A 13,295-nucleotide genomic window follows, 5' to 3' on the forward strand; every position below is an offset into this window, starting at 1 on the left:
ATCCTTGCACTGGTAACATGAGTTTAAAAAGCTGAATTTGACCACATCCATGAGGATGTCAAGCATTTAGACTTTATTGGTTTAGAAGCTTACTAAATTTAAACAGAAGCATTAACGTGGCCTTAGGCTCTCTTGACAGTTATAAACTCTTCCTTGGGGGGATTTCTGTAATGCTTTCTAATCAGCTTAAGGAGTTAATTAAACAGCTGTCACTTAGCTTCTTAATTCTGAGACTTGATGCTAAATAAGATTTGAAATTAGTTATGCACGACTGAAGTGTGGATTCTCTGATATAAGGAAGATGGCTGCTAGCTGCAAAGGAGCTGAATCTAGGCCCTTCTAAAATAAATAGTGAAGAGATTCAAGGTGGTACCCTGGGTTAATGCTCTACAGGCTGATTAATAGAAAAGAAAGGAAAAAAACAAAGAGGGAAACGGAGGGTAATGACAAGTGCCAAATGGGATGGATTTTCATTCTCGTTTGGTGTTCTGCCCTGGGCTTTGGGAGATTTTAGTGATCATTTTATTCTCTTCCCTGTTGCAGTCTGTACATATTAAACCCCAAAGTCAAGATACCTTCTGAAAACCAAAGGAACATGCTTGATTTTAGAAGCTGGATATGTAGCCTGCAAAAATATATTCTGCTACTCTAATAAAAATCTGCTGCTTATAGAACACATGTTACGTGTTCTATATGTATGTGGAGGGCATGGCTCATGAGGAGAGGCTGAGAGATTTGGGACTTTTTAGACTGGAGAAGAGAAGACTTAGAGGGGATTTGATAATGGTTATAAATATCTGAGGACTGACCAGGATGGGGGGGACAGGCTCTGCTCACTGCTCCCTGGGATAGGACAAGAAGCAATGGGTGTAAGTTGCAGCAAAAGAGGTTCCACCTCAACACAAGGGAGAACTTCTTCACTGTAAGGGCTCCATAGCATTGGAACAGGCTCCCAGAGAGGCTGTGGGGTCTCCTTCTCTGGAGACTTTCAAGGCCTGTCTGGATGTGTTCCTCTGTGATCTGTGTTAGACAGTATTGTCCTGCTCTGGCAGGGGGGTTGGACTCGATGATCTCCTTGGGTCCCTTCCAACCCCTAACATCCTGTGAGCCTGTGATTATAGTGTCATGGGGACTTAGTCCTTTTCTTCCCTTATGTTTTATGGTAGGACAAGCAGCCCAAGCTATTTTGATGAAAGTTTTGCAGTCTTTTTTTACTTTAAACAATTTGGTGCCTTGCTTGCTGCTGCTTGCAGTATTGTGAGGTTCATGAGAGTTAACAGAGATTCAACATGAAAATGCTGTCCTGGGTCAGGCTAAAATGCTTTTGGAAAAGAATCCTGGCAGTGCTAAACCTTTCCTTGCTGTATACATCCGATGTGGGGCCTCAAAGCTAGAGCATGAGCTAGCCATGTATTTATTTCTCTCTAAAGTCATTATTAACACAAACATTAGGAAATATTGTGTATACAGAGAGAAGCAGGGTAAGAAAAAGAAATGCCCTAAGATTTATAATTATATCGTTAAAGTCCTTTCTTTCACCCCAGGAATTATAAGGCAAAAGATGTCCGAAGGGAAATTAAATTGCAGGGAAGCTACCAATTAAAACTGAAAAAACTAATAGGTACTCACTTCTGCATTTCTACTTAAATAGATGCTTACTGTGTACATCTTCTGAATGTGTTTCTGCTGGAGGGCTTAATATGCTCAGTTATTTAACAGGAATCTCTTCAGCAGGCAAAAAAGACTCACTCCAGAATCTTCTTTAAAAGTATTACTGTTTTTTTTTAACATGGTAGCAATTTCAGGATAAAGATTACCTGGTTTTCCATTTCTGTGACATAGAGAAAAACGTTTTTATCTGAATATTATTTCATTTTATTGTCTGGGGGGGGCAGGTTCAGTGTATGTGAATCACAGAGATATGCAGCATATTAGTTAGAGAAAGCTGAGCATTCTTTTAATAGGTGCTGAGGGAACCAACTTTTGGCTATTAGAATGTTTGGCTATTGCTGTGCAAAAGCAGAACTGTCTTAATCTTGCAAGCCCTCACATCATACCTCCTATAATCTATGTTAGTTATAGATAAAGAATACAATAATTCTTCAGAAGATTCCTACATCATTTAAGCAGCAAAAAAGCACCACTTTGAAATTAGAAACTGCTTGGATTTACAGTTTTTACATGCTGAGATTCTGAACTATAATCCCTGTATAGCTAAATAAGTATCATGTTTGTTTCCTCAAAATGAAATAATTTTTATATGCTTTCACCAGGGGAGCACTAAGCCCTGTCTAGCCATTAAACAAATGACTAAAGAAGCATTTTACTCTGCCCCTGCTGTGTAAATTGGTGTAAATGGTTATTATGCCTCTGTGTTCAAGGGTGAGATGCAAACTAGATGCCCAAAGATATCATCCTCCAAGTCCATACATGCAGAGATACCCCAAACTATGCAAGCAGAATATGTAGCTCAGTTATCCTAGTGTAGGTTAGCATAGCTCTGCTTTCCTTTGTCCTTCATTTACTTATAGGTGGATTTGTTTTCCTGGGACTTAATAAGTAATTGCTGTTAGTCAGAACATTGCTGCAGACATTTAGGTGAACTCGAGGAATTGCTTCTTGGTCCCCACTTCCCTCATTCCTTTTGGAAAGGGATTGGACAAAGATTGTTTTGGAGACTCTCTGGACTGTCTAAGAATCAGGAATAGCATCATATGCTGCGTGTGTTGGTGTGGAGTGTGCAAGCTTCTGGAAGCTGTTAGTTTCTGAGCATCAAGATGGACAAAAACTGCAAAACCTTGAATGAGAAACCTTTGATTTTGGACAGATGCAATATATGATTGTGCTTCCTTAACCAGATATGAATACACTGACCTCTTTAAAGTACTCTTATTAAAGTTATTGCCATTGTTCACGCAGCTGTGTTAAGTACAGGTCTGTCAGATTGTAGTCTCAGCTAGAAAGCTTTAGAGCAGGATCTGACACCATCTTACTGAGTTTTGAAAGCAGCTGAGACTCTGGACAAGCAGAAATTCCCTATGGATTAGCTGTGCTGTGCACATGGTTTTAGCAGGTGGCTGAGAAGAGAAGGATAGTGGCAGTGTACAGTTGCTGTACTAAGTAGCCTGGTTTTGCAGGCACCTCCATAAAGGTACCAGGTGTATTAGGGTGTAGAATATCCAAAGGCAGCACTTGGAAAAGTCACAGACTCAGGCGAAATTCCTGAAGCTTGTAAGAAGTGTTCTCCGTTACTAGCCCTTACCAAGGGAAATTACATTTGCTTTTGGTTAGCAGACCTCATTAATCACACTGTTTCAAAGGCTTGGTTATTAAACTTCCCTTTGCTTTATAAAGTAATTGCAAGGGTCGTACTGTTATGTATTAACTGAGGGAAGAAGGCCCTTCCTGCTTGAGGGAGCACATCTTTTCACCTTGGTACAAAGGTGCAAGTAGCTGGGCATGTGCTATGGCCCCAGATAGTCCCAATGAAATGAGATTCATTACCATGTGTTTGCAAAATCAGGATCTAATGCCTGGATTTTGTAATTACAGTGCCTAATAGCACTTGCTCTGTCAAGCTGTCCCCATTTGCAGTCCTGTGGAGCCTGTAGGAGAATGGCAAAAGTATCTAAATAACCTGCATGCAGTAGCTGCTGCAAAGCCCAGATGTGAAAAAAAAAAGAAGTAAAAAGAATCTGGAAACTTAATTGCAAATCTTTCTGAGATCTCAGTTACTTGAATAATAGATTCTCTGCTGAGAACAAAAGTGCACTCAAGACAGGAGGGCCTTACAGTGCAGGCAGATATTCTCACCTTTGTATGAATTTAATTTCAGACTGTCTGAAGAGCTTTTGTGCTGTGGGAGGGAAAGGATTTTCTTCTTAAGTTCTGGTTTTGTGAAATCCTGGTTTACCCTCCCCTAAAGGTCATGGTGAGGATGGGGCAACTTTAGCAAAGCAGTTTTCAAAAGACCAGGAGGCTGGTTTTTTCCCTCTCTTTCTTTAAATACTGCTTTGAGTCTGAATACAGTCCCTCTGTTTCTTTAAGTAATGGGAAAAGGTCTTTTTGATCTCTGTCCTTTAAATGAGAGAAATCTCAGCTTTTCCTCTTTAGCCCAAGAGGCAGTAGAGGGAGTCCTCATCTTCTGGTAACTTGGTTTCAATCTCCCACTTTGTTGTCTTCCACAAGTAAAATCAGGTCAGTCTCAGAGCTCATAGTGTGAGCTACTTAGATAATGAGAAGTTAACACTTGGGGGGCTTTGGAAGCCTTTATTTCACAAGAGCCGGTTGAAATCAAGAGTCTCTTGCTCTTTGGGACAGTCTGTGCTTTGCAGGCACTGTTCTGAAAAACTCAGAGATCTTTCAGGACTGAGCAGCATCTTGCAATTAGGAGCAGAAGAATTCAGGCACCGGTTTGTGCTCTCTGTGGATTGTGACACAAGCCAGTGATGTCTGCTGTGAGAGACTGATGTGACACCCAGGTGACTGAGAGCGCTGGGCTTAGTCTTGTGCTCTTCACATAAGCAGAACTCAGGTCTTAAATTAGAAGTGATAAATCAAGCAGAGGAATGCATTCTGCAATAATCATCACAACAACCATGTGCCAGACACACAGGTCACTGGGTTTAAAGAGCCCAGGTCCTTCTCAGCATTCCTCCCTTTTTGGAAGGGAGTTTGCATGAGCTTCGGTACAAGGTAAAGAGACAGTTATGAACAAGTGCTTGCCCAAGAAGAGCCAGGATAAGTTCTAGAAAACTTGGCAAGGGTCTGGTTCCCCACAGTCCTGTGGTACATGTTGTCACTTATGCAGGACCAGAATCAAGGCGCTCAAACTAATTCCCTAAGGAGGCAGAGCAAAGGAAACCAGATATTATCTGTCATGACAGACAGTGCCACTAGCCCATTTTACAGGCTGTTAGTTGTTGAATCTGCCAGCACTGCATCCCAAAGAGCAGCCTAAAACCTGCCTCTAAGACTAGAACTGCTTCCATACACATGGTCAGTTGGAGTGTCCAACCAAAGGTGCAGTTGGAAGGCATACTAGAGCACACCCTGAGTGCCAGATGGTTAGATGTGCTGTCAGGTGGCTTTTGTAGCAGCTGCTTTCCCTCTGCAGGCTGTCCACAAGCTGGAAGCCAGACAGTGTGCATATTGCAGAAGACATTCCCCACTGCAGGGACTTGTAAAAGATCACCCAAGAGATTTTGGGCACTGACTAACCTCAATCCAAACTTGTTCCCTAACAAAGAGACAGTATTTCCCTGGCCTAAATGTTGGCAGTGTTTGTCCAATGGTGTCACAGTATTTGTAGAAGAAAACCTTTCAGAAAAGAGGTGGTTTTTTTTGGCTAAAGCAGCAAGACTTAAAACCTTTTTACTTTAATGTGATCAACAAGATCATTAGTGAGCTCCTCAGGATGGAGATTTCCCTCTTGCTGGATGCAAGGTCCATCTTAAGTGGAGCAGGGTCATTCCCTAGCAGTTAGATTGCTCTAACACTTGATGAGCATCTATGGAATACCAATTAGGGAATGACAAATATCTTAACAGCTCTGAATCAGGACTGGGACTTTGGTTCCAGGAGTAAAGGAAGGAAGTTTGCCCTTCTTGCCTGCCACACTTGGAAAAGTTCTTGGCACAGCTATTAGAAAGTAAAGCAAAGGTGATTCTAGGTGGTACTAACAAATTAGTAGCCAATGTATATTATCTAAAGGGCCTTTTTTGTGTGTCTTAGGAAGCAGAGATCCTGAACACAGCTATTCTCACTGGGAAAACAGTGGCTGTCCCTGTCAAAGTCATCTCTGTGGAGGATGATGGTACCGTGACTGATCTCCTGGAATCTGTGGAGTGCAGATCATCAGATGAAGACGTCATAAAGGTAGGGTCACACAAGGCAGACATCCTGCAAAACAGTGGTGTTCTCTAATGCAATAAGTTCTCACAGCTTGCTAACTGTTGTAGAGCTGGAAGAGAAAGATTTACTATTGCTATTACCTATAGATTGTGTCAGTGGAGCAATAAAACAAACACAAAATCACATTTGCCATCCTGCATGTCAAATATTTGGAATTGTCTGTCACTTCCCAGTTTTGAGGTGTTTTCAGAGGTCATTCCATCTTTGCCTTTTGCTTTTCAGCTGTAGGGGCTGTGTAGGTTCAGGAATGTTGTCAACAGATGTTCTAAAGAGGGAGGTAGTTTCTGTGGACTTGGTTTTGAGCACTGGCAGAGGAGCTGTATGAGTCAAACTTTTGAGTGCTTTCTTGATGCTGACCCAGTAGTGTGTTGCAAAGAACATTAGCTCTAAATCTGGAATTTTCTTTGGTCAAAATTGCTATGAGGGTGTCTCACAGGAAGCATGTTAGGTGCTATTCATGAGCTGGGTAAGACATTTGACTGGAAGATTTACTCTGTGTAAGAGCTCTATGGGCTAAACTTCCTTGGGAGATAAATGGCAGGCAATAAGATAGTGCTACTCAGATTGCTAACTCATTGTCTGTACTTTCCTAGCCATTGATGAGGAGGAATCATAGAATCAGTCAGGGTTAGAAGGGACTACAAGGATTGTCTAGTTCCAACCCCCCTGCCATGGACAGGTACACCCTACCTTAGATCAGGCTGGCCACAGCCCCGTCCAGCCTGGCCTTACACACCTCCAGGGATGGGGCCTCAACCACTTCCCTGGGCAACCCATTCTAGGCTCTCACCACTCTCATGCTGAAGAATTTCCTCCTCACGTCCAGCCTGAACCTACCCATCTCCAGCTTCGCTCCAGGAAGCTTGAGGGGATACCTTGTAAGTGTCTTTATTATTGAAATCTTGGAGTCAGGCTGGACCCTCAAGAAAATTGCTGCTTCTTGAAGGCTTTCAGCTTGTGCTGGTACTAGAACTAAAAGCATGTTAGAAGTCCTGCATATTCCTACTCAACTTGGTTAATGGATAACAAATGTTAATGGTAGTGGAAAGACATGGCCAGCAGTGTTGATTGTAAGATATATAGAATCCATCAGGTTGGAAGAGACCTCCAAGATTGTCCAGTCCAACCTAGCACCTAGACCTGTCCAATCAACTAGACCATGGCATTAAGTGCCTCATCCAGGCTTTTCTTGAACACCTCCAGGGATGGTGACTCCACCACCTCCCTGGGCAGCCCATTCCAATTCCAATCACTCTCTCTGGCAAGAACTTCCTCCTAACATCCAGCCTATACTTCCCCTGGCACAACTTGAGACTGTCCTCTTGTTTTGTTGCTGGTTGTCTGGCAGAAGAGACCAACTCCCAGCTGGCTACAAACTCTCTTCAGGTAGTTGTAGACAGCAATGAGGGCTGCCCTGAGCCTTCTCTTCTCCAGGCTGCACACCCCCAGCTCCCTCAGCCTCTCCTCATAGGGTTTGTGTTCAGGCCCTTCACCAGCCTTGTTGCCCTTCTCTGGACACATTCCAGCACCACAACATCTCTCTTGAATATGGTGGGAAGTATTCCAGCATGGTGACAGAGGTGTTGGCTTGTCTACTGCAGCTTTTCTCTTTTCACAAACTCATCTGTGGCTGTCATTGGAGAAGATGAAGCAAGAGACATGGCTACAAATACAAGTTAGAATTGAGGGGTTTTTAACATAGCCAGTGTGTCACAAAACGATTACAAAGGCTACAGGCCACCCCTGCAGCTGCTGGAAGTCGCTGTTATCCCATTAACTTTTGTGAACTGCACCATATTGAGGACTCGGCCTTTGTGAAATTTGCCATAGCCTGAAGCTGACTGGGTTGTTAATCTTTCTCCCTGTTATGTTGGTTCATTTTCATTTGGATTCAAGCAGCTGAGGACAGTGTTTAGCTCCAAAGCAAGCCTCACTGGGCCCCATTAGCTGAAAAAGACTCTTCCTAGTGGACACTTTTTGCCTTTGTAGGCAAAGACTGAGTATGGGCACTTGGTTGTTAGCGTCGTGTGGGAAAACGTTGAGAGTTTGAGAAGTACCTGCAAGTTTAGTAACTTCATGTCACAGAGGGAGAGACAACTTGGAGCAGGGTAATTGGAGGATAGAGCTGAGTATAGGTTTAAATGATCTTCCTTGGGCTACCTCTGAACAGAGATTAACTGTCTACAACTACCTGAAGGGTGGTTGTGGCCAGGGGGAGGTTGCTCTCTTCTCTCAGGTGGCCAGCTCCAGAACGAGAGGACACAGCCTCAGGCTGCACCAGGGGAAATTTCGGCTCGAGGTGAGGAGAAAGTTCTTCACTGAGAGCGTCATTGGACACTGGAATGGGCTGCCCGGGGAGGTGGTGGAGTCGTCGTCCCTGGGGCAGTTCAAGGCAAGGTTGGATGTGGCACTTGGTGCCATGGTCTAGCCTTGGGCACTGTGGTAAAAGGTTGGACTTGATGATCTGTGAGGTCTCTTCCAACCTTGGTGATACTGTGATACTGTGATAACTTTTTTCATTGAAAAATTGCCAATTTTTACCCTTGCTGGACTTGTTTGAAATAATCTCTTCATGGCAATCTCTTAAATGAAACACACATCCCTTCTAGATTCTGCTCAGGGTTTCTGTTTGTCTGAATAGCCACCAGGATGGCATTTTCTCATGGAGTGTGGCTTGCTGCCTGTTGTAACAGAGAGAGTTTTCATTTGTTCTGCTTTTTCAATTCCACAAACCCCTTTTGAAATGCAAACCTCTTTAAAAAAAAAGTAGCTTGGACTTGATGATCTCAGAAGTCTTTTCCAGGCTGATTAATTCTGTGATTCTGTGAACCTGGTCAATCTGCCACGTACAGCAAACTGTTAGTCTGAAGTTCACAGGATCGCAGGGCGTTAGGGTGTGGTGGAGAGTCCCAAGGGTCACAACATGGGCTTGAGCATGTCCTGTCTTGTCCAGACACACTTCCCTGCCTGCCTGCACTGCAGCCCGAGGCGGGAAAACAGGGCAGAGGGAGCGCAGGCAGCCCAGTCCGGTTCAATCCGGTCGCCTGAGAGGGCTCTCACAGGGCCCACGCCCCTGCTGCCTGCCAGGCGAATGCGCCCCCATGTTTGGAGCAGAGCAGCCTGTGGGTGCTGCCTGGTTTGGGTCTGTCTGGGTGGCTGCCAGAGGTGGTTGGGTGATTGTGTGGCCAGTGAGACCATTCGCCTCGGCCATGGCCTATAACAGGGCTGAACAGGTGAATAAGGAGCTGCCTGCTCCTTCCTTCCTCCCTCACCTGCCGCTCCTCAGCCGCCTCAGCCAGCAGCCATTGCCACATGGCAGCCCTGGGGAATTCACCACAGTTCTTCTGTTGGATGTTTTGCTGCCTGTGCTTTGGGCCACAGCCATTAGCACTGGTGAGTATTCTGAGTGCTTTATTCAGCTTGCTAAAGGAACCCAAGGAGATCATGGAGTCCAACCCCCCTGCCAGAGCACAGGAACACATCCAGACAGGCCTTGAAATTTCGTCTCCAGAGAAGGAGACTCCACAACCTGTGCTTCAGGACATAGTTTAGTCTTCCTGGTAGCTGGGTGATGGTTGGACTCGATGACCTTCCAGGTCTTTTCCAACCTTCCTGATTAGGAGGAAGTTCTTCACAGAGAGAGTGATTTCCCATTGGAATGGGCTGCTCAGGGAGGTGGTGGAGGCACCGTCCCTGGAGGTCTTCATGGCACTTAGTGCCATGGTCTAGTTGACTGGATAGGGCTGGGTGATAGGTTGGACTGGAGGAGCTTGGAGGTCTCTTCCAACCTGTTTGATTCTATGATCCTATGATCTATTCTATGAACCTCTCTGGGGAGCCTGTTCCAGTGCTCTGTGACCCTTACAGTAAAGAAGTTCCCCCTTGTGTTGAGGCAGAACCTCCTGTGCTGCAACTTGCACCCATTGCTCCTTGTCCTATCCCAGGGAGCAGTGAGCAGAGCCTGTCCCCCCCATCCTGGTCAGCCCTCAGATATCTATAACCATTATCAAATCCCCTCTAAGTCTTCTCTTCTCCAGCCTAAAAAGTCCCAGGTCTCTCAACCTCTCCTCATAAACCATGCCCTCCAGTCCCCTCATCATCCTCCTAGCCCTCCACTGGACCCTCTCCAGCAGATCCCTGTGCCTCTTACACTGAGGAGCCCAAAACTGAACGCAGTATTCCAGATGAGGTCTCACCAGGGCAGAGTAAAGGGGGAAGAGAACTTCCCTTGATCTGCTGGACACACTCTTCCTGATACACCCCAGGATCCCATTGGCCCTCTTGGCCACAAGGGCACATTGCTGTGCCATGGGTAACTTGTTATCCACCAGGACCCCCAGGTCCCTCTCCACAGGGCTGCTTTCCAGCAGATCACCTCCCAGCCTGTACTGGTGCAGTTTATTATTCCTCCCCAGATGCAGGACTCTGCACTTGTCCTTGTTGAACTTCATCTGGTTCCTCTGTGCCCAGCTCTCAGTCTGTCCAGGTTGCTCTGTGTGGCCAAGAGAGGCCAAGTCTCCCAGCTTGGCTGATACAGCTGAAGTTAGGTTTTAAAATAGATTTTATTTGCACTTCCTGTGTTGTGGAAATCTTCACTCACTACATTTAACTAAATTCCAGTTATTTTCACAGAATTAGGAAAAAAAAGTTTGAAAGCAAAGCCATCATTTGGCAGATATTTTAAAAACCAGGTTTGCTTTCCAAAGTTCTAGTTTAGCAGAATGGTTAGGTGTGTTAACTACATGTTTATGTTATGGTTTTGCCTGGTATAAATCTGCAGTGGTCTGTAGTACACAATATACTCAATTCTAACCTTAGCAGAGAGTCTAATTTGGTGGTACTGCTGAAATCTGTATCTTGCATCATTTGTAAGTACATAGATATATCAGTAAAGGCTTCTGTGCTGATTCATAGATAAACCCTTGCAAAATGATGCTCAGGATTTGGGCTCCCCAGTTCAAGAGAATCAGGGACCTGCTGGAAGGAGTCCAGTGGAGAGCCATAAGGATGTCTGGGGGACTCGAGCATCTGCCCTATGAAGACAGACAGAGAAACCTGGGGCTGTTTAGTCTGGAGAAAGAAGACTGAGAGGAGATCTTAACAATGTATACAAGTATACATTGAGGGGTTGGACTCAATGATCCCCTTGGGTCCCTTCAAAGGGATTTTCTCTGAATATCTGAGGGGTGGGTGTCAAGTGGATGGGGCCAATCTCTTTTTGGTGGTCCACAGCAATAAGGAACAACAGGTACAAAATGAAACATAAAAGGTTTCACCTCAACATGAGGAGAAACTTCTTTACAGTGAGGATGACAGAGGCCTGGAACAGGCTGTCCAGAGAGGTTATGGAGTGTACTTCTCTGGAGGCATTCAAAATCTGCCTGGATGTGTTCCTGAGCAAACTACCCTGGGGGATCCTACCTTGGCAGGGAGGTTGGACTCAGTTATCTCTGGAGATCCCTCCCAACCTCTAAAGTTTTGTGATTCTGTGATAGGCTCTGTGCCAAAACAGCAAATCACTAGTAACAGGCCAAGGCATTCTGAGCTTCTGCAAACATCTTGCTGGAGTTCTCTCCTCCACAGAAGGAAGGCAGGTTTCAGCAGCTTTAAAATGAGTTTCCCGTTCAAAGTCAGCTCTTAATTGAAAATATGTCTTTAGGTTTCTAGTTTACCTGCTCTGTTTCAGACCAAGCCTTATTCACAGACACGCTATCTCATGAAGATAGAGATATATAATTACTGGCCAGCCTTCAGCATCCAACTGTAATTAGAGTTTCTGTTCTCTGGGCATTAGAGTAGTGAATGTAAAACGACAGAAAAAGTCCACTTAAAATACCCATTGAACTATAAAGATTAAGATTACATTTCTTGATGTCTTTACTGGTGCTATTTTTCAATGCATCTGTCATGTAACATCTAAGAGATTGAATGCATCTTCATAGCGTAGCTTTTAGTCCTTATTTTTTGGGGCTGTTGATTGATGATGAATGTAACTTCATTTTCCTTGCAGAATGAGGATATCTCATTCTTCTTTTTGCTGAGACTTTGAAGAACTTTAAAGAGCTCGACCAAATTCTCCACTGATTTATTTTCTGACTTGTTCATATAATTGACCTTAGTGGAATGAGTCAGAACAGAATTTAGTTCACTGAAACAGTATTTTTACTGACAAGTTTTCTGAAATTATTTGGTAAGAGTTTCAAGGCATTGTAAAGAAGTTCTGACCAGCAAAGTGGATAGTAACACTCTGACTGACCTCCTGGAACATAAACCCTATGAGGGGAGGCTGAGGGAGCTGGGGGTGTGCAGCCTGCAGAAGAGGAGGCTCTCAGGGGTGACCTCATTGCTGTCTACAACTACCAGAAGGGAGGTTGTAGCCAGGTGAGAGTTGATCTCTTCTCCCAGACAACCAGCAACAGAACAAGGGGACACAGCCTCAAGTTGTGCCAGGGGAGCTCTAGGCTGGAAATTAGGAGGAAGTTGTTGGCAGAGAGAGTGATTGGCATTGGAATGGGCTGCCCAGGGAGGTGGTGGAGTCACCATCCCTGGAGGTGTTCAAGATTAGATGAGGCACTTAGTGCCATGGTCTAGTAGATTGGACAGGTCTGGGTGCTAGGTTGGACTGGACGATCTTGGAGGTCTCTTCCAACCTGGTTGATTCTATGATTCTGTGATTCTAAGAATATTTTTTGCTGAGTTGTTGAAGTCTGAAAGTCTCCAAAGCAGGACTTTCCTACTCTTTGGATTTTCTGTTTGATGAGTTAATTGAAAATCTTCATTTCGGTGCTCTGAAAAAAAAAAAAAAACCAACAACCACCAGCTTTAGGTTCATTTTGTTTGATCAGTTAACTAAAAATTCCAGTATGCTCTCAGATCTGTCCAGAAGCCACTTGCCAGAAGTCACACAGTGAATGGTGCCAACACTGGGAACAGGACAGTGTTTCTCTGGCTTCTTTTTATATTACACTCTATGTTTTGTAGATGACTCTATGCAAAATCAGTGCTAGCCAAAACTTCATGCATTTCTAACAAAATACCTTTAGCTTATTTCCTTCTAGAGCATCTTCTCCTTTTCTGAGATCTCAGAGAAGGATGCAGGCAAGAAACAGACACATTAACTCTTGTCTGTATTACAAGGAAACTCCTGGGGCAGGAGGAGTGAAAGGACAGTTGTTACTTTTCCTATCTGTGCTGGTTTGAGGCTAATAATTACTGAGAGAAATTAGAATCCTTAACTGTGAGAAGAAATTAAAAAGACCCAACATGTGTCCTCATTCTTCTGCTGAGAAACACATCTATTCAAAAGACAGATAAGATAGTCACTTCTCACCCACTTCTTAGCTCTCCTGTCTGGGCCTTCTTTCTGGTGGTCTGGTCTGTGT

General features: G+C 44.3%; 1 protein-coding gene across 2 annotated transcripts in view; it reads left to right on the plus strand.

Annotated features, from left to right (window-relative positions):
- The window catches only part of TMEM132D (transmembrane protein 132D), a 318,685-nt gene that overhangs the window by 261,399 nt on the left and 43,991 nt on the right, over positions 1-13,295 (plus strand). For both annotated transcript variants that reach the window (XM_064169011.1, XM_064169012.1), the window contains one exon: positions 5,734-5,877. In XM_064169011.1, the coding sequence (XP_064025081.1) occupies positions 5,734-5,877 (144 nt within the window). The remainder of the gene's footprint in view (positions 1-5,733; positions 5,878-13,295) is intronic.

The sequence above is a fragment of the Pogoniulus pusillus genome, chromosome 30, assembly GCF_015220805.1.
Source record: "Pogoniulus pusillus isolate bPogPus1 chromosome 30, bPogPus1.pri, whole genome shotgun sequence".
Classification (NCBI taxonomy): Eukaryota; Metazoa; Chordata; class Aves; order Piciformes; family Lybiidae; genus Pogoniulus; species Pogoniulus pusillus.